Genomic DNA, 23,797 nt, shown 5'->3' with positions numbered 1-23,797 from the left:
CAATTCTGTTGGAAGGTGGGCATAGAGAAGTGGTTCAGATTCAATAGTGAAGACAAGAACGTGGATTTCATGTAGATACATTTGCTGCTGTTTTTGTCGACATAGTTGCATAATGAGTTATACAAATGATACGATTAATTAAAAGAAGCCAAACTGGTTGTATATTTGAATATATATGTTTTATTACAAAGCCTTATTTTTTTCATACAAAATATTTCACTCTTACAAAAATGAAATTGGTAAAACTCCCGTTGAATTCTTACTGAAGTGTTGTTGACACTTCAAGTGCAATCGAACAGACAGAAAATGTGTAATTATAGTTGATGAATTGATAATGAATAGCTGATATATTACAATCAAGTGAAGGACCTCACAGTGAAGTTAACTTAAAATGATAAACATTGATATAATTTAACAGATTAAAATGGCAAACGGAAAATATGTACTTCCATAATCATTAGTCAACTTCCTCCATTCTTGATGTGTCATCATCACCTTCCAAGACAGGCATATCATCCTCACTGGGCTGAAGGATATCATCAACTGCTGAATCATCATCATCAATGCCTGAAATGCAGAAAAGATAAGGACAACATGAGTAAAGAACAGTCCTCCTATCTAGTGCGTATTAGACCCCCAAAAATAATGATCAAATCCTTGTATCTTTATGTTGTCAAGGAAAGTCAACTGAACTCACCAAGGCCTAGCTTAATCATCCTGTAAATACGGTTTGCATGGGTCTGGGGGTCCTCCAGAGTGAAGCCCGATGACAACAGAGCTGTCTCGAACAACAGGATGACAAGATCCTTAACTGCTTTGTCATTTTTGTCCGCCTCTGCCTTCTCTCTAAGGGTCTCCACAATAGGATGACTGGGGTTAATCTCCAGGTGCTTTTTGGCTGTCATGTAGCCCATGGTGGAGTTGTCTCTGAGAGCCTGAGACTTCATTATCCTCTCCATGTTGGCCGTCCAGCCGTATGTGCTGGTGACGATGCAGCAGGGAGAGGAGACTAGGCGGTTGGAGACTGTGACCTGTTATTATTGAAAACAATATATGGGTTATCATATTCTTTGCGATTGTGTTGTTACGTTGCTGCTGTGTTTGAGCAAAGTTGAAACTGTAAGCATACCTTCTCAATCTTCTTGTCAAGAATGTCCTTCATGATCTTGCAGAGGTTCTCAAACTTGGTCTTCAGCTCTTCCTGCTTCTTCTTCTCATCCTCATCCTCAGGCAGCTCCAGACCCTCCTTGGTCACTGAAACCAGGTTCTTGCCATCATACTCCTTCAGCTGTTGGACGCAGTACTCATCAATAGGCTCAATCATGTAGATGACCTCCAGACCAGCTTTGCGAAGGCGCTCCACAAAGGCAGAGTTTGCCACTTGCTCTTTAGTCTCGCCTAAAAGAGAGAGTGCATGATGAGTCATGTTGTTTGAGGTTTTGTTTTTTGCAAAAATGTATGTTCAACTGAATGTGCTCCAAAAGAAGGAACGTGGATTTAAATAACTCACCAGTGATGTAATAGATATGTTTCTGGGTGTCCTTCATGCGTGCAACATAGTCCTGGAGAGACAGCATCTCATCTCCAGAGGAGGAAGTGTAGTAGCGCAGCAGCTCTGACAGCTTCTTCCTGTTCTGAGAGTCCTCGTGGATACCCAGCTAGACAAAGAAGAAAAGCAACTAGTTTTGAATCTGTTATTATACACTTAGACAGGTAAAGTAGTCTCAAAAAGATGGCTTGGAAAGTTGCAAGTATCCATTTTCAGATGGGCTTACCTTGATATTCTTGGAGAATTGTTCATAACACTTCTTGTAATTTTCCTTGTCTTCTGACAGCTCTGTGAAGAGGTCCAGGCACTTCTTGACCAGGTTCTTGCGGATCACCTTCAGGATCTTGCTCTGCTGCAGCATCTCTCTGGAGATGTTCAGGGGGAGATCCTCGGAGTCCACCACACCCTTGATGAAGTCTGACAAGGATCACAAAAGCAATTGGTCAACTCTCAACCAAGGACCTAGGTATTGTGGTAGAAACACTGATGGTGAAGTTACTATTGCAGGTGTGAAGCACTCACTAAGGTACTCTGGCATCAGCTCATCACAGTTGTCCATGATGAACACCCTGCGCACGTACAGCTTGATGTTGTTTCTTCTCTTCTTGTTCTCAAAGAGGTCAAATGAAGCCCTTCTGGGCACAAAAAGCAGGGCACGGAATTCCAGTTGGCCCTCCACCGAGAAATGCTGCAAAAAACATGAATTCATGAGATAAGCATTTACCCATTCTGTCTCATAAGGATTGTTAAACATCCTTTCTGGGGGGGGGGGGGGGGGGGGGGGAAACATGAGATTTAGTGTGTTTTGTCAAATATTTAAATATTTACCTTGACTGCCAGGTGGTCCTCCCAGTCGTTGGTGAGGCTCTTGTAAAACTCTCCATACTCGTCGTTGGTGATGTCGTCTGGGTTACGGGTCCAGATGGGCTTGGTCTTGTTCAGCTCCTGGGCATCAATGTACTTCTCCTTGACCTTCTTCTTCCTCTTGTTCTTCCCGTCCTTGGTGTCCTCGTCTTCATCAGAGCCTACGTCCTCAATCTTAGGTTTGTCTTTGTCCTCAGCGGTAGCAGCATCCTCCTCCTTCTCTCCATCTTCAAGGTCAACCTCCTTCTCTCTAGACTTCTCCACCTTCAAATAAATATATTTGTATTTTAAACTGGTTTTAGGGTAACTTAATGGAGGATTTTGTTAGTATTATGTTGATTCAAGAGGTATAATAAAGATTTAGTAAGGATTCAAATTGAACTTACATAGAGTGTGATTGGGTAGCCAATGAACTGTGAGTGCTTCTTCACAACTTCCTTAACGCGCTTCTCCTCACAATATTCTGATTGGTCCTCCTTTAAGTGCAGGATCACTCTGGTTCCCCGGCCAATAGGTTCGCCTGTTGGATGTGTAAAAAACAAACAATCATTGGATGTGGAATTAAATTATGTGGAACAAGCATTTTAATAGGTACAATCTGTGTTTGAATTGTTGTGATTGAGTAGCTTACCAGTGTCAACTTTAACTGTGAAGGAGCCGCCAGCTGCTGACTCCCAGATGTACTGCTCGTCATCATTGTGCTTGGTGATGACGGTCACCCTCTCAGCTACCAGATAAGCAGAGTAGAAACCCACACCGAACTGGCCAATCATGGAGATGTCAGCTCCAGCCTGCAGGGCCTCCATGAAGGCCTTGGTACCAGACTTGGCAATGGTTCCCAGGTTGTTGATCAGGTCGGCCTTGGTCATGCCGATGCCCGTGTCGACCAGGGTCAGGGTGCGAGTACGCAAGTCAGGTGTGATCTCAATCTTCAGGTCCTTGCAGGACTCAAGTTTGCTGGGGTCAGTCAGGCTCTCATATCTGATTTTGTCCAAAGCCTGCCATAATAATGAAAGGAGAATCATAATAGGGGTTTAGTGATGTGGTTAATGATGTTCACTGATGGAGTTCATAATAACCAGTGTAAAACATGTATAGAATACTGAATGTGCACAACCTTTTATCAGGTAGTTTGTTTCATATTAAGGCTTTATCAAACCGGACAGGGAAGTTGAAAACAATTTCTTTATATGACGGTGATGGTGTCAATTATAGACGGGTTAACTTCAGATGTATATTTTATTTACTCACATCAGAGGAGTTGGAGATGAGCTCTCTGAGGAAGATCTCCTTGTTGGAGTAGAAGGTGTTAATGATCAGAGACATCAACTGAGCAATCTCAGCCTGGAAAGCGAAGGTCTCCACATCCTCCTCCATTGCGGGGCCGGCTTTCTCTGGCATCTGCAAAAAAAATGGCAGATGTTACATTTTTCATGCAGGAATATCCAGTCAAATCCCTGCCTCTGTCTGTATATGTTAAGAACGCATTTTTCAAATAATGTACAGGAGATAGAAAACCATAAACAATCCAGTTTGGACCCCTGTTATCAACTATTAAAAGTGAGTGTCAGTAAAATGGGAAATAATAATAATTAATCAAGTGTGACCTACATCGACTCAAATTACAGTTTTTATTTAATATCTCGTTATTTTGCACATTTTGGTTGTTGCTTTGGACAATCCCAGGTTTTGACATTCATTTTGTTCATGAAGCCAGTGGTCATCTCAAAAGCTAGGAGACTAATGGAGACGCGGAGGCAGCTGCAGCTCAGGATCACATTGCACAAGCCCCATCTGTCAATCAAACCCTTGCCGTTTCAAAAGACGGTCATTCACACCCACATGGCAACAGCTGCAATAGCAACATGTGACTCCGGTTCTCTGAAACGGAGCACTAGAAATTTCAACTTTTGTCTCAAATACGGTTTCATTTAATCTTTTAGCAGAAGAATATCTTTCAAAGTGCTTGGCTGCATCTTTATTTAAAGGTTTTAGGTCAATTGTCCTGAAGTTACATAGGCCCCATGATAGCCGTGGCAAGCTCTGAGGCTTTAAACTTCTGCATTGAAAGTTAGTCGTTAACCACTCAAGCAAATGTTTCTTTATAAAAATCACCGTCATCAAAATGACCCACAATTCACAATTTCTGTTCATTTAAAATACCATTGCCTGTGAGACTTTGTGTAACAGGTATACAGCATGTGTCTTTCCTTCAGGGTCATGCTTTTGGCCATGTGCTCTCGTCCTTTCACAAAGACATCTACAGTATCCAGAAATCATTTGTTGCCTTCCACCCAGTGAGCTTTTATCATGGCAGAGCTATTCTGTATGATGGTAATGCATTTCTGTATTTTCTCCTTTGTTTGCAAGCATGCTCCCTTGCATCCCCTCGATTGTAACATCAAATTATCATCATTAAATGATGTAATAATTATGTCATCAGATGAGTAGAATGTCTTACCTTGAATTTATTTATGACCTTCTGAGCTTTGCGTCTTCCTGAATTTGTTAGTAGAACGAATAGCTGAGTTGAGTATTATAGCTGAGTAGTATAAATCTCAGTGTACCACTGCTCGTCCTGTGTGTCGTAGTCCTCTAACCTTTCAGGTCAATGTCTTCTCACTGGCTTCAGACCCCCAGGTCTGTCCTGGTCTTTATATACTCAAGGGGTGCCTTTCTGGAAGCTCCCATTCAGAAGGTTCTAGAATAAACGCCAGGGCGGGGGTCGGGTGTGTGAGGGGTTTGTAGCCGTAAACCGCTTGTGTCCTTATAGGGCTGTGGAGTCACAAGGGGTATCTGTCAGTCAGCGCAAGCCATCTTCTGATAGAGTATAGTAGGCCTGGCCCACCTCCGGGCGCCTTTGTTAACGTCACAGCTGTGCGCAGCCTGCTCTGACACCACCTGCTTCCAGCACTGGATAAACGCGGGCCAGAAGGCCTCTGAGAGAAAACAGGCCTCCAATCTTTTTTGGGACGGTGAGATTGTGGAGAATAGCTCATGTGCTTAAGCCACAGTTGCACTAGAGATTCAGTCAGGCCGTGGGCTGGTGGTTATTTTGGTCCTTTTCTGTTTAAGAAAAAAAACAGGTGTACACCTCAGATTCAGAGCTTTTACACTTAAATTGTTGTTCATTAGATCTCATATAGTTGAACACATTCAAATTAAATGCATTTTTCTTTCATATTCAAGAACGTTTTGTTATAAATGCTGGCACACATGGAAAATAAACCAAAATGACACATACATGTTGCCTAAGTGTTCAATGTATTGCTTTTGAAAGTCATACATCACAATCAACAAAAATGGTATAAACATGTATTATCTTTCTTAATGCGTACATGAAACCAGTTCAAACGTAAAACACATAGGCCTAGAGTCGGTAGAAGATAATTGCTTATACTAGTAAAGACTAGAATATTCGTGTAGTGATGACTAGGGTGCTATGACTTCAGCTATACAGAGGATGGCACTGCTATTCATTTCTACCACACCAGTAATCTGAACGTTAAAAGTTGTAAGCTGTTTCTTTAGAAACATCCAGATGAGACAGCAGAACATTTTAAATGTACCCTGACCTCAATTGAGCATGATGAATCATCGCTTCTTGGTTTCCAACTTCTACAGTGCAAGTTGACACAATATGATTGTGATCTTCTAGTCTCTGAGTCGTGGGTTTATGCTAGTCATGTTTTCATTTAATTTCAACTGGCGTTTCAAATTCACTGTTCTCTTTTTTATACCTTGATCAGACAAGGGAGAGGATTAGAGAAAAATTAGTTACAATTGAGCAAATGTTTAACGTTTCAGTATGGAATATTTTAGCGCAGACGTGAGCACACTCGGGTATGAACATACATGTTTATTTTGTTATATTTTTTTACATAATTTAGCTGTTATATACTATATATAGCTTATACAATACCATTTGTCTAATTCTGGCATCTTTCTTAAGCTAAGAAGTTTACTCAACAATCGCGAAAGACTTTACTCATCCCCCTGAAAGCACATGACCATAGTTTTGTTTAATTCCTACAATTTCCGTAAAGTAGCCTTGCAAAAACCTTGATAAATCGGAACACAGTACACCGCAGGATAGCCCAAGTACTCTTAACAAAAGTTACTCCTAAGTTCTGGAATCAACGGTTGAACGCATGCACTGTGGGTAAGATCCGGGGTTTGGACAGGATGAACGCCAATTTCCAAGATGGCGGCGGAGGGAGGAGGGAAGGAGATGAACGAAATTAAAACTCAATTCACCACTCGGGAAGGTGTCTATAAACTCCTCACTCACTCCGAATACAGCCGCCCAAACAGGGTGCCTTTTAACTCACAGGGCTCGAATCCAGTCAAGGTATCATTCGTTAATGTGAACGATCAGTCCGGTAACGGCGACAGAATCTGTTTCAATGTGGGCCGGGAACTGTACTTTTATATTTACAAAGGCGTGAGAAAGGTAAATAACATTGTTTTAATACAACGCATTTAAACCTGTGGAGTTAATGTCTGTCTTCAAATATGTTGCATTATGCCTGTCAATTTGGTTGTTTCATTGACGTACGCAGATAGCCAGTCAAGCTAGGCCATATATCTGGCCAGATAGCTAACGTTAGCTACCAAGCTAATTTAGCTAGCATCGCCACAGTTTGTTTTCCCTGTACCTTGTCCGGGATGTGCTATGTGTAGTTCGGTAGCTAACTAGTTGTTACGAAGTTAACGTTTGCATTCTAGTGCTGGCGAACCTTTCAGCTTGCCGGTGCAGCATGTCTGACATTACATTCTTTCGAGGCTGAATTGCACTCGAAATGTTCACGCTTAACCTTGGAGTGAAGGAATGGCTCGTCATGAGATGAGTGCGACACGATGTTGACATCCAGGGTGACACGTCCCGTCATTGACGATTGGCACTGTAAAGTAGAAATTATATTGACAGATTCATTGCAGTACTGACCTGTTCAGTTAGCTAGGGGTTATAATAATGTATTGTGTGCTAACATTACACAGAATGGTCGTTAGACAGGCCTCGATGTTAGTCTGAAGGGAGACAGTGTTTGTGTGTCTGTCATTTAATGACGGTGTGTTTGTGTGGAACATTGCTGGGCAGTTCTGTTTTTGTTGATGTCATGCTCAAGTGAGCCTTGCGGGTTGCAGCCGTGGTGACCTCATGTTTGTACATGGGGGGGTGTTGGCATTTTAGCAAGAAGTGGTTGTTGACAGAGGTGGTTGTGGTGATGATCATCACAAACAGCTGTGGTTTCTTACATTTAACCCTGATATTGAATGTTTTTAGAACTGGTTGTGAAGTTATAGTCCAACAAAAGTTGACATTTTGTGTCTATTTACATCTAATCATCCCATTGACTAGGTGCTGCCTTGCCTATATCCCATTGCAACCCCAGTTGAATGGTTGCCGGTGCATCATTGGCCATATTGATAATCTCAATCTTATCCAATTTGCGAGTGAATCATTTATTACATTGATAACATCAATCCTATAAACTCTGAACTAGCAAGTAGCAAGTTAATTGTAGGTGATGTTTCTGGAGTTCACATAACAGCAACTTAACATTTTCACCAGTTTGGCCCTAATTCAGCTTGATCTAGTTTTAACTTTGCATAGCCCAGCCACCTGTTGGTAGACACAGGCACTGCAGGGTAACCTACATTCCCTTCTGGGCCTCAGTCTCTAGGGTAATGATTGCCAGTGTTTCAAACATCATTACCCCCAGATAGGTGCAGTGTCTTCGGTCCAGTGTAGATAACAAGTATTACCAGTTGCTACTTGTTTGATGAAGTCAATTGATTGGATCTGCTGTAGCCTGGGACTGGAGGTTTATTTTTGATTGTGTTTGTGCTGTTGGTGCATTTTCTGTGTCAACATCTTCTACAAGACAATCCCTGAAGACAAGTCAGATTGTTGTTGGGCTGTTCAAAGTCATCGGGCTTGGATATGTCGGAATTAGTTACAGCAAATCTTTTTATGACTATGAACTAAAGGCGTATGTGGTAGGTAATAACGTGTCCTCGAACCTTCCAGGCAGCAGATCTCAGCAAGCCTATAGACAAGAGGATATACAAAGGAACGCAGCCCACTTGTCATGACTTCAACCCCCTCACTGCCACGGCGGAGAGCGTCTCCCTGCTGGTGGGCTTCTCTGCCGGACAGGTGCAGCTCATCGACCCCATCAAGAAGGAGACCAGCAAGCTCTTCAATGAGGAGGTGGGTACCCCACTCCCTTATGGATCAGAGTTTGTGTCTTTTAATTACAATCTTGAAAGCAGATTGCATCTCCACCACAGCCTCTCTTCTCTGCTTGTCTCACACAAGTCAGTACATACAGTGCCCTCCAAAAGTATTGGAACAGTGAGGCCAATTCCTTTATTTTTGCTGTAGACTGAAAACATTTGGGCTTGACATCAAACGATGAATGTGAAACCAGAGATCAACGTTTCAGCTTTTATTTCCAGGTATTTACATCAGGATCTGATGCACAAATGAGAAAATATCACCTTTTTGTTCGAACCCACCCATTTGTCACGTGAGCAAAAGTATTGGAACATGTGACTGACAGGTGTGTTTTGTTGCCCAGGTGTGTCCTATTACATACATTATTCAATCAATAAATACCACTGAATGTCTACACTCAGGTTCAAATTGGGTAAGATAGGTTTTGTCTATGCAGACTGTATTCAGAGGTGAAAACAACATGAAAACCAGAGCGCTGTCTTTGGGTGAAAAACAAGCAATTGTGAGTCTTAGAGAAGATGGAAAATCAATCAGAGCCATTGCAGAAACATTGGCCATAGCCAGTACAACCATTTGGAATGTCCTGAAGAAGAAGAAAACTACTGGTGTACTAAGTAACAGACGTCGAACAGGTAGACCAAGGAAAACATCAGCAGTTGATGACATAAACATTGTAAGAGCTGTAAAGAAAGACCCTAAAACAACTGTTAGTGAGATCAGCAACAACCTCCAGATGGCAGGAGTGAAGGTATCACTATCTACTGTTCGCAGAAGACTTCATGAACAAAAGTACAAGGGCTACACCAGAAGATGCAAACCACTCATTAGCAAGAAGAATAGGAAGGCCAGGCTGGAATTTGCCAAAAAGTACAGAGATGAACCTCAAAAATTCTGGGACAAAGTTTTATGGACTGATGAGACAAAGATTAACTTTTACCAAAGTGATGGAAAGGCTAAAGTTTGGAGAAAGAAAGGAACTGCTCATGATCCCAAACACACAAGCTCATCTGTGAAACACGGTGGAGGTAATGTCATGGCTTGGGCTTGCATGGCTTCTTCTGGGACGGGCTCATTAATCTTCATTGAGGATGTAACACATGATGGCAGCAGCAAAATGAACTCGGAAGTCTACAGAAACATTTTGTCTGCCAATTTAAGGAAAGATGCAACCAAACTGATTGGCAGAGCCTTCATCATGCAGCAAGATAACGACCCAAAACACACTGCCAAAACAACAAAGGAGTTCATCAGGGGCAAGAAATGGAAGGTATTAGACTGGCCAAGTCAATCTCCAGACTTAAACCCTATAGAGCATGCATTTTACCTGCTTAAGAGGAGACTGAAGGGAGGAACCCCACAAAACAAACAACAACTGAAAGAGGCTGCAGTGAAAGCCTGGGAAAGCATCAAAAAGGAAGAATGCAAAAGTTTGGTGACGTCAATGGGTCACAGACTTGCTGCAGTTATTGAAAGCAAAGGATTTGCAACTAAATATTAAGTCTTATTCACTTAAATATGTTTTAAGTATATCTGTTCCAATACTTTTGATCACATGACAAATGGGTGGATTCAAACAAAATGTGATATTTTCTTAGTTGTGCATCAGATCCTGATGTAAATACCTGGAAATAAAAGCTGAAACGTTGATCTCTGGTCTCACGTTCATTATTTGATGTCAAGCCCAAATGTTTTCAGTCTACAGCAAAAATAAAGGAATTCGCCTCACTGTTCCAATACTTTTGGAGGGCACTGTAAATGAAAAAAAATAAAATAAATACAGGTAGTCAATGAATGTCTACTTTCTGTGAGGCGTAGACAGATCATTTCCATGTAGGATTGTCAATGATCGAGTGTCAAATTCTAAGAGTGCCATACTTTTCTGAAAAGCAGGTGTTCTCACAAGCCCTCACAAGCTTCTTTGTCTCTCCTCCCCCAGAGACTAATAGACAAGTCTCGGGTGACGTGCGTGCGGTGGGTCCCTGGTTCTGAGAGCCTGTTCCTGGTGGCCCACTCCAGCGGCAGTTTGTACCTGTACAATGTGGAGCACACCTGTGGCACCACGGCGCCTCACTACCAGCTCCTAAAGCAGGGCGACAGCTACGCCGTGCACACCTGCAAGAGCAAGTCCGCCCGCAATCCCTTACTCCGCTGGACGGTGGGTGAGGGGGCGCTCAACGAATTTGCCTTCTCCCCAGACGGTAAGTTCCTGGCCTGTGCCAGCCAGGACGGCTTCTTGCGGGTGTTTGGCTTCGATGCCGCGGAGCTCCACGGAACCATGAAGAGCTATTTTGGCGGGCTGCTGTGTGTGTGCTGGAGCCCGGACGGACGGTACATCGTAGCGGGCGGCGAGGACGACCTGGTGACCGTGTGGTCGTTCTCAGACTGCAGGGTGATCGCGAGGGGTCACGGTCACAAGTCGTGGGTGAGCGTGGTGGCGTTCGATCACTGCACGACCAGCGTGGAGGACAGCGACCCGCCGGCTGAGTTCAGCGGCAGCGACGAGGAATTCCACGAGCAGATCCATTTTGGAGCGGGTCGAGACCGGGCCAACAGCGGCCAGTCAGGCCTCTCCAAAAGGAACTCCACAGATGGGAGGCCGGTCAGCGTGACCTACCGGTTTGGCTCGGTGGGGCAGGACACACAGCTGTGCCTGTGGGACCTCACAGAGGACATTCTCTTCCCCCATCTCCCCCTGTCTCGTACCAGAACTCAAACTAACGTCATGAGTGCCACCACCACCCCTCCTGCCACTGGGGTGACTGTTGCTACCACTACCACCACTACGACCACCACCACCAACTCCACCATCTCAAATCCCTCCGGCACAAACGGCAACAACAGTGTAAGCAGTGGTAGTAACAGTGGCAACCCCGCTAACTCCCTCCCTGCCCCCCTGCCTCGCTCCAACAGCCTGCCACACTCCTCCAACCCAGCAGGGGGCAGCACCCCCAACAGCCACACCGGGAGCAGCGGCAGCAGTACGAAGGGTGGCAGCATCATCGACAGCGCCTTCATCGCCACGGGCGTCAGCAAGTTCGCCACGCTGTCGCTGCACGACACGCGCAAGGAGCGCCACGAGAAGGACCACAAACGCAACCACAGCATGGGCCACATCAGCAGCAAGAGCAGCGACAAGCTCAACCAGCTGAGCTCGGCGCGGACGGCCAAGGCAGACGCCGCTAAGACTCTGGGCACCCTGCTGTGCCCGCGCATGGAGGACGTTCCTCTGCTGGAGCCCCTGGTGTGTAAGAAGATCGCTCACGAGAGACTCACTGTGTTAATCTTCCTGGAGGACTGTCTGGTCACAGCCTGTCAGGAGGGCTTCATTTGCACATGGGCCAGGCCGGGGAAAGTGGTGAGTTGTTGATCCCTCCCCCCTGGTTACTGGGATGTAATTAATCTGCTGGCCTATGCTGCGAAATCAGTCCCTATAGATTGGACAAAACTATATCTAAATGTAATAACTTGTTTAATAATTACATTGATTAATAGTACGCTGTATAATAGTTTCATACATGTTGGTTTGTTTGGGTCGAAGACACCTCATTTATAAACAGAGGTGCCAACCACCCTAACTTACCAATAGGACTAACCCCATGATACTTTTAAAATTGTCATGTGTTCATTATGTGTTCCTCTCAGTCTAACCCAACACTCTCTCTTTCTTATATTCTCTCTCTCTCTCTCTCTCTCTCTCTCTCTCTCTCGGACACAGGGTTTACTATCATCCCAAAACCCAGCCAACTCCCCCAGTGGGACAGTAGTATAGCCCTGGCTCCTGCTGCTGCTGCTTAACCTAGCTCCATTGCACAGAGACGGGATCACCCAGACCCAGGCCCTGCAGCGCTGCTCTTCACTCTCACATCATCATCATCACCTCCATCATCATCACCATCATCAGTGTGATCCCCACCTACCATGCTCTGATTGGGTTCCTTTTCATGTCCAGATAGCTGTGACTGTGTATGGTAGTACCAACACGCTGTCTGACAAGTGGGGAAAGGATATGAGAGATGCAAGCTTGGACAGGTCTTGGAGACTTTTACTGTTTCGTTTGATCAGGGATCTGAGCAGGCTGCTTTCAGTGTGCTTCGACCTTGGTTCTAATCAGCTTGTGTCCCGCTTAGTCTGAAAACCTGTGGCTTCCTTTCCACGTGTGGACTGACCTGAAGGAGATTGGACGGGGGTAAGCGCAGTGTGGGGAAGCCTTTATCCAGGCCGACAACAGGGTCCTATGTGGGAACTTCTGCCATATTTTATACACATCTCTTGTACCTGGCTTCTTCCAAACAAACCGCACAGGACGTAAGGACAGGCAGGTTGTTGTCAGACTAGGCTCTGGTCTCTCCTCTGGTCTCTCCTCTGGTCTCTCCTCTGGTCTCTCCTCTGGTCTTTCCTCTGGTGTTTCCTCTAGTTGTACCTCTGGTCTCTCCTCTGGTCTCACCTTCTGGTCTCACCTTCCTGATACAGCTTGATCTCAAGCTCACAGATAAGGGAGACTGGAGTCTTTGCTTCCTTTGCCAAGACAAAAAAAGGCTTTTGAAAATCTCAATCAGAATATCATAGCTTGAGTATTTTGCACTGATTTTTCTTGTTCTGTCATTTTCTGTTTCTTTTGATTTTTTAATTCATTTAAGTCTGACGGGACATAACGTGTTTTTTTTTTTTTTTTTTCTTTGGGGGAAGACGGCCTTGGATGCACTTGGGATTATGGGATTATGACGTCATCCCCCTCTGTCTGAACTCTGGATGCTGCAATCATAGTTTTTTTTTTTTTAAAGAAAGAAAAATAAGATAAAATTGTTTGCACTTAATAGTTTATTAGAAGAGAATGGCTTTACAATTTTGGAGTGTGCAAGGACTCCCTGACAAGGTTGGAATATAAATAGAATAAAAACCTTTGTATCTATTGAACATTTATTTTAATATTGTTTCAGATTAAAATGGGCTCTGTATTATATATGTAAATATTGTACTTCAATGATTTATGGGTGAAATTATCATTATTTCTAGTTGGAAGTTCCTCATTTCAGAAAATAGTGAAATTTCTAATGCAGAAAATATATACATAATAATATTAAAATGAATCTTGAATATGCAGGTTAATGTTTCTTTTCTGTTGTACATAAAGAAAATTCAGGTGTATTTTTCTTAATGAAACATTTGGTATAGGAGATGTCTATGAAATCCTCTTAACTAATAGGTAGTGCTGAGCGCTAGCTAGCCTGTGGCTACAGGGTCCTCCAGGTAGGCAGGAAGGCCGAAGTGCAGCAGTCTAACTCAGCCATCACTCAGAGCTCAGGTAAACCACAGAAGACTAAGACTGACATAGTCCCTTCACCCATTAGCACCAGTGCATTGACATGTGTGAATAACTCACTCACCTACATAACCAACCAGACTGGTCCGGTGTTGCGTCATGGGAGTGGGCGTCATGGGTGCTATGAGGACCCATGATGGGGACTGATGTCGTCATTGTGTGAACTGACGGACACTGTGTTGATTTAACGTCAGTACTTGATGGTAAGGGTGCTTGGATCCAGCAAGTACTTGGAGCACCCACATAGGAGGGGTATGAGGATTCTAACAGTGGGAGCTTTTTTCCTCCATGTTATATCTATTAAACAGCTTTGACAGACCACCTGTCTCTGACCTCTTTCTTGCACATAGGGAACAAGTAACATTAGAGCAGTTTGTTTTTGTTTTTTTTTTTCAAAAAGCTTGGGTTATGAGGATTATGCACAGAATTGTCCTCAAGCATGCTGTGAAATTATACACTCTGTGTAAAGTTGAATCTAGTTTTAATAACTTGGCACGTGGTATGAGAGAAGCTAAGATTAACATATTATGCGTGAGGGCTTCGTGACTCCTTCCTGTTGGTGTTACCCAGAGGGGGAAAGATGGTTCTCTCCTTGGTCTGCAGTGGAACCTCATCTCTGGGCTGCGGGAAAACCAGAACAGCCATGAGTGGAGTTCAGCAGGACATCATCACTCAGTTCAGATTGACAGGTCACTGATACAACCATAGAACAGCCGTGAGTGGAGTTCAGTAGGACATCACCACTCAGTTCAGATTGATAGGTCACTGATACAGCCATAGAACAGCCATGAGTGGAGTTCAGTAGGACATCACCACTCAGTTCAGATTGACAGGTCACTGATACAACCATAGAACAGCCATAAGTGGAGTTCAGTAGGACATCACCACTCAGTTCAGATTGACAGGTCACTGATACAACCATAGAACGGCCATGAGTGGAGTTCAGTAGGACATCACCACTCAGTTCAGATTGACAGGTCACTGATACATACAGTAGTATGGACATGAACAATCTGACTGTCCATGCTAAGCCCCTAGGTTGCTCTTACAATATTCATACAACTTACTTAACTCGTAGAAGTTCTCAATCTCCCTTTCTATGTATTTGAAAGTTTCAGAATCCTTACCTTCTGGCAAGTGGAGCGATTGGTCCTGTTGGTAATGGGTGGAAGGCGTTCTTGGTTGCCCCTGGCTGGACAGAAGGGCAGGGAGTCAAGGCAGGCCCTGGGGGAAGGCTGGATGGCTTGGTTCAGCCTGGGCAGCTTCACTGCCTGACAGGCCTGGAAAGGAGACACGATCAAACAGACTGTGGAGTGTTGATTACTTTTGCATTTGGAATGTTGGGCGGCCATATTGGCTTGGCATTCTAGTTGATTGGTGTTCCAAAATTCTGTGTCTGTGTGTGTAAGGACCTGTCGCATCCCGTGTTTCTGGTTGTCTCCAGTGCTGGGACAGTGGGTGCTTCTCTGTCCTCTCTCTAAATCCATGCTGGTTTGTTGGGTCAGGCTAGTGGCTCTCCTCTTCTCCAGCCTGCCAGAAAAATCAACATGCTCACACGCACACAACACAGTTTTGTCTGCAAACAGTTGGGACAGTCACCAATACAATCATTGTGTTCAGTCAGGCTAGACTGGCAGAGTGGGTTGGTGTCCCAGACACTGACCGCTGTTCTCTGAACCAGAAGTGCTGCAGTGCAGCTCTGGAGCTGATGCGCTCCTCTGGGTCGTACTGCAGCATGAGGCGCAGCAAGGACATGTTCGTCTCGGAGCACTGAGGGATCAGAGCAGACAGACCTCTGCCTTTCCTCTTAGTAAAGTTGAAGGCCACCTTACGATATCTGACGATATCTGAGTATGAGTCTACTTTCAAACAGTGGTTTCAAATAAATGGATATAGGGTAGAAAGTAGCATTTGAAATGCTTAGTGACAGCAATCAGCCTGATTTAGAGAAGGACATGAGTCATTTTTCTTTTACTATTACTGGTTTTGGAAGAGGGACTGGCTGATCAACTGTGGATGTCAAAGTGGTAGAAGCCCTTTACTCACGGCTTGAACTTCCTAAGAACAGTGGGTTTGGGTGTTCCCAAGACATCATGGATCTTTGACACCTGGTCAAGATCACTGGATCCAGGGAAGAGCGGTCTAAACCTGGAGTGGACAGGAAGTCATGACAAGGGGTGAAAACTTGAACAGAAAAAAAATGAAACCACAAATAACAGCATTCTCTAAAGAGACATTTTTGTTTCACCACAATTTTTCAATAGTTCACATGTTTCATAGGTTGACCGCTTGTTCTGATGCCCAGTGTAATGTCTTCTTACGTGAGGATCTCATAGAAGACGCAGCCAGTGCTCCACAAGTCCATCTTGTGTGAGTAGTGTCCATCAGTAAGCAGACACTCGGGTGCGCGGTACCACCTGGTGGAGATGTACTCGGTGTAGGGAGGTCCTGCATACAGACTATTACAGGAGCCAAAGTCTCCCAGCTTCAGAGTGTTGTGCTGTTGGGGTATTTGGTTCTGTATTAAATGATGTTGAGATGTGAAGTGTTGTGGAGTTGACTGGCTGTCTCACCTTGATCAGAATGTTTTCAGGTTTAACATCCCTGTGGAAGATCCCGTTGCTGACAAAGTGAAGACAGGTTGTGTTTTGTCCACCATGCCTGTTTTTATCATATTTCTAATTGTTATAAACAATAATTTACTAGGACTACTAGACTGTGCTTGCAGAATAACTCCAGAGCATACCTGTGCAGGTGATGGAGAGACTTGCAAAGCTGGTACATGTAGTTCTGGATCTTGTTCTCTGGCATGGGATACTGGCGGGCTTAAAATAAAACACTTTTTAGCACATCAGATAGTTCGGATTGCTTTCTGGTCAACGTCATGCTGTGAACAGAATGGTGAACTGTCCAACATTAGATAGCCTGTATTGTTTGTATTTTGCATAACTTGTACTGTTCCTTAGTTACAATCACATGGGTGGATTGGTGAGTGGGATGATGGAAGGAGAAGACGTGGATGGATGGATGGACGGATGGACAGACAGACACATTGATGGATAGAACAGAACTTTTGGATGGACATGTTGCCTCATGTCACTGACCTTTGATCAACTCAAATATATTCATCTCCATCAGTTCAAATACCAGGCACACTGATCCAGTTTCCAGATCACTAAACAGCCCACAAGACCAAAGAAAATGAGTCATTTTGATTTTGCGTCTGTTTTTTTCAGTTGATCTATTGGCAGGATGACCTGGATAGTTGGAGCAATAAGTGAATGAATTGGCTTGAATGTTTCAAAAGACCTACTGATTAAACAAACAGCAAAATAAGATACTGCTGGGAAGCAGGTAATGTCACCACTACAACACATCTTATACCAATCAGCCAAGTTGCCTAAATCAACCACCACACATTAACTTTATCTAGTACGGTTGCTCAATCCTCACAAAAGGATATCATGGAGCTGCAGGAGGTTGGGGTGTGAGTCCAGCATCCTCAAAGCTTGGACCTCTCTCAGGTTGTTAACATGGTTCCAACTGAAAAACCACACGGAAGATTTACAGGAATGAATATCTAAATCTGTGCCATGATATTACTTTTTGTGTTCAACTGGTGTCAGTGTAAGTATAAAAAGAGGTAGTATCAATTTACAAGTGTTGTGAGTTACCTTCTTAGAGTGTGCTTCAATGTCTTACAGGCATAGTATTTTCCATCCTCCAGACTTTTGGCCTTAACCACAACAGCAAATGTCCCCTCTCCGATCTTCTTGATTGTTCTATATTCTGTGACAGACCACAAAAAACATGAATTACTGAAAGGCTTGGGTACTGCCAGGAAGAATATATTAACAGTATTAATCTATCAAGCATAGTCAGTCGGTGAACAAGTTTAAGAAAGCTTTATTGCTTGTGGCCGGCCCACAAGGAGACAAAACATCACACCCCATTGTGCTACAAGTAAAAACACAAATGACTTAAGTTAAAATAATATAAATGTGCACGAAAATTCTTACTATTCATTCTTCAGTTTGAAGGTAGAGCTCTGAATGACATACTGCTTTTCACATAGCCACAATTAAAATGTAGACTGATGTGTAATACAGACACAGACATCACAACATATCCCAATGACACATTAATGGGAAATTATGACATCATTCTGAGGGTCATAAGAGGCCTCTGCCAAGTAACGGCTGAAACAAAGCTGCAATTTAGGGGTAATTTCAATAGGAGGCAGTATAAATAACAAATAATTGAACAAAACACATTCAAAGTACGCTTAACAACTAAAAAGATATCAAAAATGTTCGTTCCGAAGTATTGGCTGGACGCACTTTCATCATTTCATTTAGCAGACGCTCTTCTACAGACATCAACACAACGGAGAAGAATTAAAAGGTTGGGTTCCGAAGTATTGCCCAGGCTGAGCTGCAGCGTCTATTCACAGGCGCTAACCCACTACTGGACGGTACGGGGGCTTTGACCTGCTCCGTTTCCGACCTGGGCCGGTACACCTCTCCTTAGACGACCTGGTAGTCCCGGGCTCCCCCAGGAGCACCATATCGATACCGAACTTAGTCTGGACACCCGTTCGACATAGCGGACTGCGTCCCACAAACCCCAGGCTCATTCGATCCGACAACCTCAGCCTCCCGGCAACTTGGATTACAGGCACGCGCCACCGTGTCCGGCGAGATCTGAAGCTGCAGGTGTGGGCCATGAGTTGATTTCATGTGACGTCATCGAGAATGGGCTACATTCTGGACAGCCTATTCATTTGTCTTGAGTCGAATTCTTTGGTCTGTATTCAGTGCATCCTGAATAAATGACATCAAGTGTGTTAGGCCAGCCTTTTTGGGAACGTGAGGTTCTATGAAACCCCCAAAGGTGAATAGCCTGTCGTTTTGGATCTTCTCTGTGACATAATAAGCAACCAAAGGAACGGTTGTTTTATTGATCAACACAACGGAGAAGAATTAAAAGGTCGGGTTTCGAAATATTGCCCAGGCTGAGCTGCAGCGTCTATTCACAGGCGCTAACCCACTACTGGACGGTACGGGGGCTTTGACCTGCTCCGTTTCCGACCTGGGCCGGTACACCTCTCCTTAGACGACCTGGTAGTCCCGGGCTCCCCCAGGAGCACCATATCGATACCGAACTTAGTCTGGACACCCGTTCGACATAGCGAACTGCGTCCCACAAACCCCAGACTCATTCGATCCGACAACCTCAGCCTCCCGGCAACTTGGATTACAGGCACGCGCCACGTGTCCGGCGAGATCTGAAGCTGCAGGTGTGGGCCATGAGTTGATTTCATGTGACGTCATCGAGAATGGGCTACATTCTGGACAGCCTATTCATTTGTCTTGAGTCGAATTCTCTGGTCTGTATTCAGTGCATCCTGAATAAATGACATCACGTGTGTTAGGCCAGCCTTTTTGGGAACGTGAGGTTCTATGAAACCCCCAAAGGTGAATAGCCTGTCGTTTTGGATCTTCTCTGTGACATAATAAGCAACCAAAGGAACGGTTGTTTTATTGATCAACACAACGGAGAAGAATTAAAAGGTTGGGTTCCGAAGTATTGCCCAGGCTGAGCTGCAGCGTCTATTCACAGGCGCTAACCCACTACTGGACGGTACGGGGGCTTTGACCTGCTCCGTTTCCGACCTGGGCCGGTACACCTCTCCTTAGACGACCTGGTAGTCCCGGGCTCCCCCAGGAGCACCATATCGATACCGAACTTAGTCTGGACACCCGTTCGACATAGCGAACTGCGTCCCACAAACCCCAGGCTCATTCGATCCGACAACCTCAGCCTCCCGGCAACTTGGATTACAGGCACGCGCCACCGTGTCCGGCGAGATCTGAAGCTGCAGGTGTGGGCCATGAGTTGATTTCATGTGACGTCATCGAGAATGGGCTACATTCTGGACAGCCTATTCATTTGTCTTGAGTCGAATTCTCTGGTCTGTATTCAGTGCATCCTGAATAAATGACATCACGTGTGTTAGGCCAGCCTTTTTGGGAACGTGAGGTTCTATGAAACCCCCAAAGGTGAATAGCCTGTCGTTTTGGATCTTCTCTGTGACATAATAAGCAACCAAAGGAACGGTTGTTTTATTGATCAACACAACGGAGAAGAATTAAAAGGTTGGGTTCCGAAGTATTGCCCAGGCTGAGCTGCAGCGTCTATTCACAGGCGCTAACCCACTACTGGACGGTACGGGGGCTTTGACCTGCTCCGTTTCCGACCTGGGCCGGTACACCTCTCCTTAGACGACCTGGTAGTCCCGGGCTCCCCCAGGAGCACCATATCGATACCGAACTTAGTCTGGACACCCGTTCGACATAGCGAACTGCGTCCCACAAACCCCAGGCTCATTCGATCCGACAACCTCAGCCTCCCGGCAACTTGGATTACAGGCACGCGCCACCGTGTCCGGCGAGATCTGAAGCTGCAGGTGTGGGCCATGAGTTGATTTCATGTGACGTCATCGAGAATGGGCTACATTCTGGACAGCCTATTCATTTGTCTTGAGTCGAATTCTCTGGTCTGTATTCAGTGCATCCTGAATAAATGACATCACGTGTGTTAGGCCAGCCTTTTTGGGAACGTGAGGTTCTATGAAACCCCCAAAGATGAATAGCCTGTCGTTTTGGATCTTCTCTGTGACATAATAAGCAACCAAAGGAACTGTTGTTTTATTGATCAACACAACGGAGAAGAATTAAAAGGTTGGGTTCCGAAGTATTGCCCAGGCTGAGCTGCAGCGTCTATTCACAGGCGCTAACCCACTACTGGACGGTACGGGGGCTTTGACCTGCTCCGTTTCCGACCTGGGCCGGTACACCTCTCCTTAGACGACCTGGTAGTCCCGGGCTCCCCCAGGAGCACCATATCGATACCGAACTTAGTCTGGACACCCGTTCGACATAGCGAACTGCGTCCCACAAACCCCAGGCTCATTCGATCCGACAACCTCAGCCTCCCGGCAACTTGGATTACAGGCACGCGCCACCGTGTCCGGCGAGATCTGAAGCTGCAGGTGTGGGCCATGAGTTGATTTCATGTGACGTCATCGAGAATGGGCTACATTCTGGACAGCCTATTCATTTGTCTTGAGTCGAATTCTCTGGTCTGTATTCAGTGCATTCTGAATAAATGAAATCAAGTGTGTTAGGCCAGCCTTTTTGGGAACGTGAGGTTCTATGAAACCCCCAAAGATGAATAGCCTGTCGTTTTGGATCTTCTCTGTGACATAATAAGCAACCAAAGGAACTGTTGTTTTATTGATCAACACAACGGAGAAGAATTAAAAGGTTGGGTTCCGAAGTATTGCCCAGGCTGAGCTGCAGCGTCTATTCACAGGCGCTAACCCACTACTGGACGGTACGGGGGCTTTGACCTGCTCCGTTTCCGACCTGGGCCGGTACACCTCTCCTTAGACGACCTGGTAGTCCCGGGCTCCCCCAGGAGCACCATATCGATACCGAACTTAGTCTGGACACCCGTTCGACATAGCGGACTGCATCCCACAAACCCCAGGCTCATTCGATCCGACAACCTCAGCCTCCCGGCAACTTGGATTACAGGCACGCGCCACCGTGTCCGGCGAGATCTGAAGCTGCAGGTGTGGGCCATGAGTTGATTTCATGTGACGTCATCGAGAATGGGCTACATTCTGGACAGCCTATTCATTTGTCTTGAGTCGAATTCTCTGGTCTGTATTCAGTGCATTCTGAATAAATGAAATCAAGTGTGTTAGGCCAGCCTTTTTGGGAACGTGAGGTTCTATGAAACCCCCAAAGATGAATAGCCTGTCGTTTTGGATCTTCTCTGTGACATAATAAGCAACGAAAGGAACTGTTGTTTTATTGATCAACACAACGGAGAAGAATTAAAAGGTTGGGTTCCGAAGTATTGCCCAGGCTGAGCTGCAGCGTCTATTCACAGGCGCTAACCCACTACTGGACGGTACGGGGGCTTTGACCTGCTCCGTTTCCGACCTGGGCCGGTACACCTCTCCTTAGACGACCTGGTAGTCCCGGGCTCCCCCAGGAGCACCATATCGATACCGAACTTAGTCTGGACACCCGTTCGACATAGCGGACTGCATCCCACAAACCCCAGGCTCATTCGATCCGACAACCTCAGCCTCCCGGCAACTTGGATTACAGGCACGCGCCACCGTGTCCGGCGAGATCTGAAGCTGCAGGTGTGGGCCATGAGTTGATTTCATGTGACGTCATCGAGAATGGGCTACATTCTGGACAGCCTATTCATTTGTCTTGAGTCGAATTCTCTGGTCTGTATTCAGTGCATTCCTGAATAAATGAAATCAAGTGTGTTAGGCCAGCCTTTTTGGGAACGTGAGGTTCTATGAAACCCCCAAAGATGAATAGCCTGTCGTTTTGGATCTTCTCTGTGACATAATAAGCAACGAAAGGAACTGTTGTTTTATTGATCAACACAACGGAGAAGAATTAAAAGGTTGGGTTCCGAAGTATTGCCCAGGCTGAGCTGCAGCGTCTATTCACAGGCGCTAACCCACTACTGGACGGTACGGGGGCTTTGACCTGCTCCGTTTCCGACCTGGGCCGGTACACCTCTCCTTAGACGACCTGGTAGTCCCGGGCTCCCCCAGGAGCACCATATCGATACCGAACTTAGTCTGGACACCCGTTCGACATAGCGGACTGCGTCCCACAAACCCCAGGCTCATTCGATCCGACAACCTCAGCCTCCCGGCAACTTGGATTACAGGCACGCGCCACCGTGTCCGGCGAGATCTGAAGCTGCAGGTGTGGGCCATGAGTTGATTTCATGTGACGTCATCGAGAATGGGCTACATTCTGGACAGCCTATTCATTTGTCTTGAGTCGAATTCTCTGGTCTGTATTCAGTGCATCCTGAATAAATGACATCACGTGTGTTAGGCCAGCCTTTTTGGGAACGTGAGGTTCTATGAAACCCCCAAAGGTGAATAGCCTGTCGTTTTGGATCTTCTCTGTGACATAATAAGCAACCAAAGGAACGGTTGTTTTATTGATCAACACAACGGAGAAGAATTAAAAGGTTGGGTTCCGAAGTATTGCCCAGGCTGAGCTGCAGCGTCTATTCACAGGCGCTAACCCACTACTGGACGGTACGGGGGCTTTGACCTGCTCCGTTTCCGACCTGGGCCGGTACACCTCTCCTTAGACGACCTGGTAGTCCCGGGCTCCCCCAGGAGCACCATATCGATACCGAACTTAGTCTGGACACCCGTTCGACATAGCGAACTGCGTCCCACAAACCCCAGGCTCATTCGATCCGACAACCTCAGCCTCCCGGCAACTTGGATTACAGGCACGCGCCACCGTGTCCGGCGAGATCTGAAGCTGCAGGTGTGGGCCATGAGTTGATTTCATGTGACGTCATCGAGAATGGGCTACATTCTGGACAGCCTATTCATTTGTCTTGAGTCGAATTCTCTGGTCTGTATTCAGTGCATCCTGAATAAATGACATCACGTGTGTTAGGCCAGCCTTTTTGGGAACGTGAGGTTCTATGAAACCCCCAAAGGTGAATAGCCTGTCGTTTTGGATCTTCTCTGTGACATAATAAGCAACCAAAGGAACGGTTGTTTTATTGATCAACACAACGGAGAAGAATTAAAAGGTTGGGTTCCGAAGTATTGCCCAGGCTGAGCTGCAGCGTCTATTCACAGGCGCTAACCCACTACTGGACGGTACGGGGGCTTTGACCTGCTCCGTTTCCGACCTGGGCCGGTACACCTCTCCTTAGACGACCTGGTAGTCCCGGGCTCCCC

The 23,797-nt window shown here is 45.5% G+C and overlaps 3 protein-coding genes across 5 annotated transcripts; 1 reads left to right on the top strand and 2 right to left on the bottom strand.

Annotated features, from left to right (window-relative positions):
• Positions 1-154: 154 nt before the first annotated feature.
• On the bottom strand, positions 155-5,090 carry hsp90aa1.1 (heat shock protein 90, alpha (cytosolic), class A member 1, tandem duplicate 1). Its single transcript, XM_047022036.1, has 11 exons — positions 4,875-5,090; positions 3,665-3,814; positions 3,045-3,411; positions 2,800-2,933; positions 2,378-2,677; positions 2,072-2,237; positions 1,776-1,966; positions 1,511-1,658; positions 1,130-1,398; positions 698-1,031; positions 155-567 (listed from the first exon to the last, which is right to left on the bottom strand). The coding sequence occupies exons 2-11, from the start codon at positions 3,812-3,814 to the stop codon at positions 458-460; spliced, it is 2,169 nt and encodes a 722-aa protein (XP_046877992.1). The 5' UTR covers positions 4,875-5,090; the 3' UTR covers positions 155-457.
• A 904-nt stretch (positions 5,091-5,994) lies between these two features.
• wdr20b (WD repeat domain 20b) lies at positions 5,995-14,296 on the top strand. 3 transcript variants are annotated; one of them, XR_006956255.1, is made up of 5 exons: positions 5,995-6,866; positions 8,448-8,630; positions 10,594-12,012; positions 12,373-12,843; positions 13,344-14,296. XR_006956255.1 is itself a non-coding variant. In XM_047022037.1 (4 exons), exons 1-4 carry the CDS (start codon positions 6,618-6,620, stop codon positions 12,424-12,426), a joined length of 1,905 nt encoding a protein of 634 aa, XP_046877993.1. In that variant the 5' UTR covers positions 5,995-6,617; the 3' UTR covers positions 12,427-14,296. The 3 variants fall into 3 exon arrangements, 2 of the variants coding, with proteins under 2 accessions (XP_046877993.1, XP_046877994.1); XM_047022037.1 differs by having other exon boundaries at positions 12,373-14,296; XM_047022038.1 differs by lacking the exon at positions 10,594-12,012 and having other exon boundaries at positions 5,996-6,866; positions 12,373-14,296.
• A 769-nt stretch (positions 14,297-15,065) lies between these two features.
• On the bottom strand, positions 15,066-18,003 carry LOC124469047 (MAPK/MAK/MRK overlapping kinase-like). The gene is made up of 11 exons (XM_047022136.1): positions 17,997-18,003; positions 17,652-17,811; positions 17,431-17,520; positions 17,082-17,152; positions 16,724-16,802; positions 16,551-16,599; positions 16,299-16,477; positions 16,024-16,125; positions 15,641-15,814; positions 15,390-15,507; positions 15,066-15,257 (listed from the first exon to the last, which is right to left on the bottom strand). The coding sequence occupies exons 1-11, from the start codon at positions 18,001-18,003 to the stop codon at positions 15,075-15,077; spliced, it is 1,212 nt and encodes a 403-aa protein (XP_046878092.1). The 3' UTR covers positions 15,066-15,074.
• Between the last annotated feature and the right edge of the window lie 5,794 nt (positions 18,004-23,797).

This window comes from Hypomesus transpacificus, chromosome 6 (genome assembly GCF_021917145.1).
Source record: "Hypomesus transpacificus isolate Combined female chromosome 6, fHypTra1, whole genome shotgun sequence".
NCBI classification, from domain to species: domain Eukaryota; kingdom Metazoa; phylum Chordata; class Actinopteri; order Osmeriformes; family Osmeridae; genus Hypomesus; species Hypomesus transpacificus.
The sequence above is the reverse complement of the archived record's forward strand: the minus strand, read 5'-3'. Positions and strand labels throughout refer to the sequence as shown.

Excerpts from the sequence above, each read along its gene's own strand:
- hsp90aa1.1 (XM_047022036.1), bottom strand. The coding sequence starts at position 3,814 with ATGCCAGAGAAAGCCGGCCCCGCAATGGAGGAGGATGTGGAGACCTTC. Across the intron at positions 2,678-2,799 it reads GCTACCCAATCACACTCTAT|GTGGAGAAGTCTAGAGAGAA; the intron begins GTAAGTTCAATT and ends ATTTATTTGAAG. Across the intron at positions 1,032-1,129 it reads TTGACAAGAAGATTGAGAAG|GTCACAGTCTCCAACCGCCT; the intron begins GTATGCTTACAG and ends CAATAATAACAG.
- LOC124469047 (XM_047022136.1), bottom strand. Across the intron at positions 16,803-17,081 it reads TATATTTGAGTTGATCAAAG|CCCGCCAGTATCCCATGCCA; the intron begins GTCAGTGACATG and ends TTTTATTTTAAG. Across the intron at positions 16,478-16,550 it reads CTGAAAACATTCTGATCAAG|CACAACACTCTGAAGCTGGG; the intron begins GTGAGACAGCCA and ends ATACCCCAACAG.
- wdr20b (XM_047022037.1), top strand. The coding sequence starts at position 6,618 with ATGGCGGCGGAGGGAGGAGGGAAGGAGATGAACGAAATTAAAACTCAA. Across the intron at positions 6,867-8,447 it reads TTTACAAAGGCGTGAGAAAG|GCAGCAGATCTCAGCAAGCC; the intron begins GTAAATAACATT and ends CGAACCTTCCAG. Across the intron at positions 8,631-10,593 it reads GCAAGCTCTTCAATGAGGAG|AGACTAATAGACAAGTCTCG; the intron begins GTGGGTACCCCA and ends CTCCTCCCCCAG.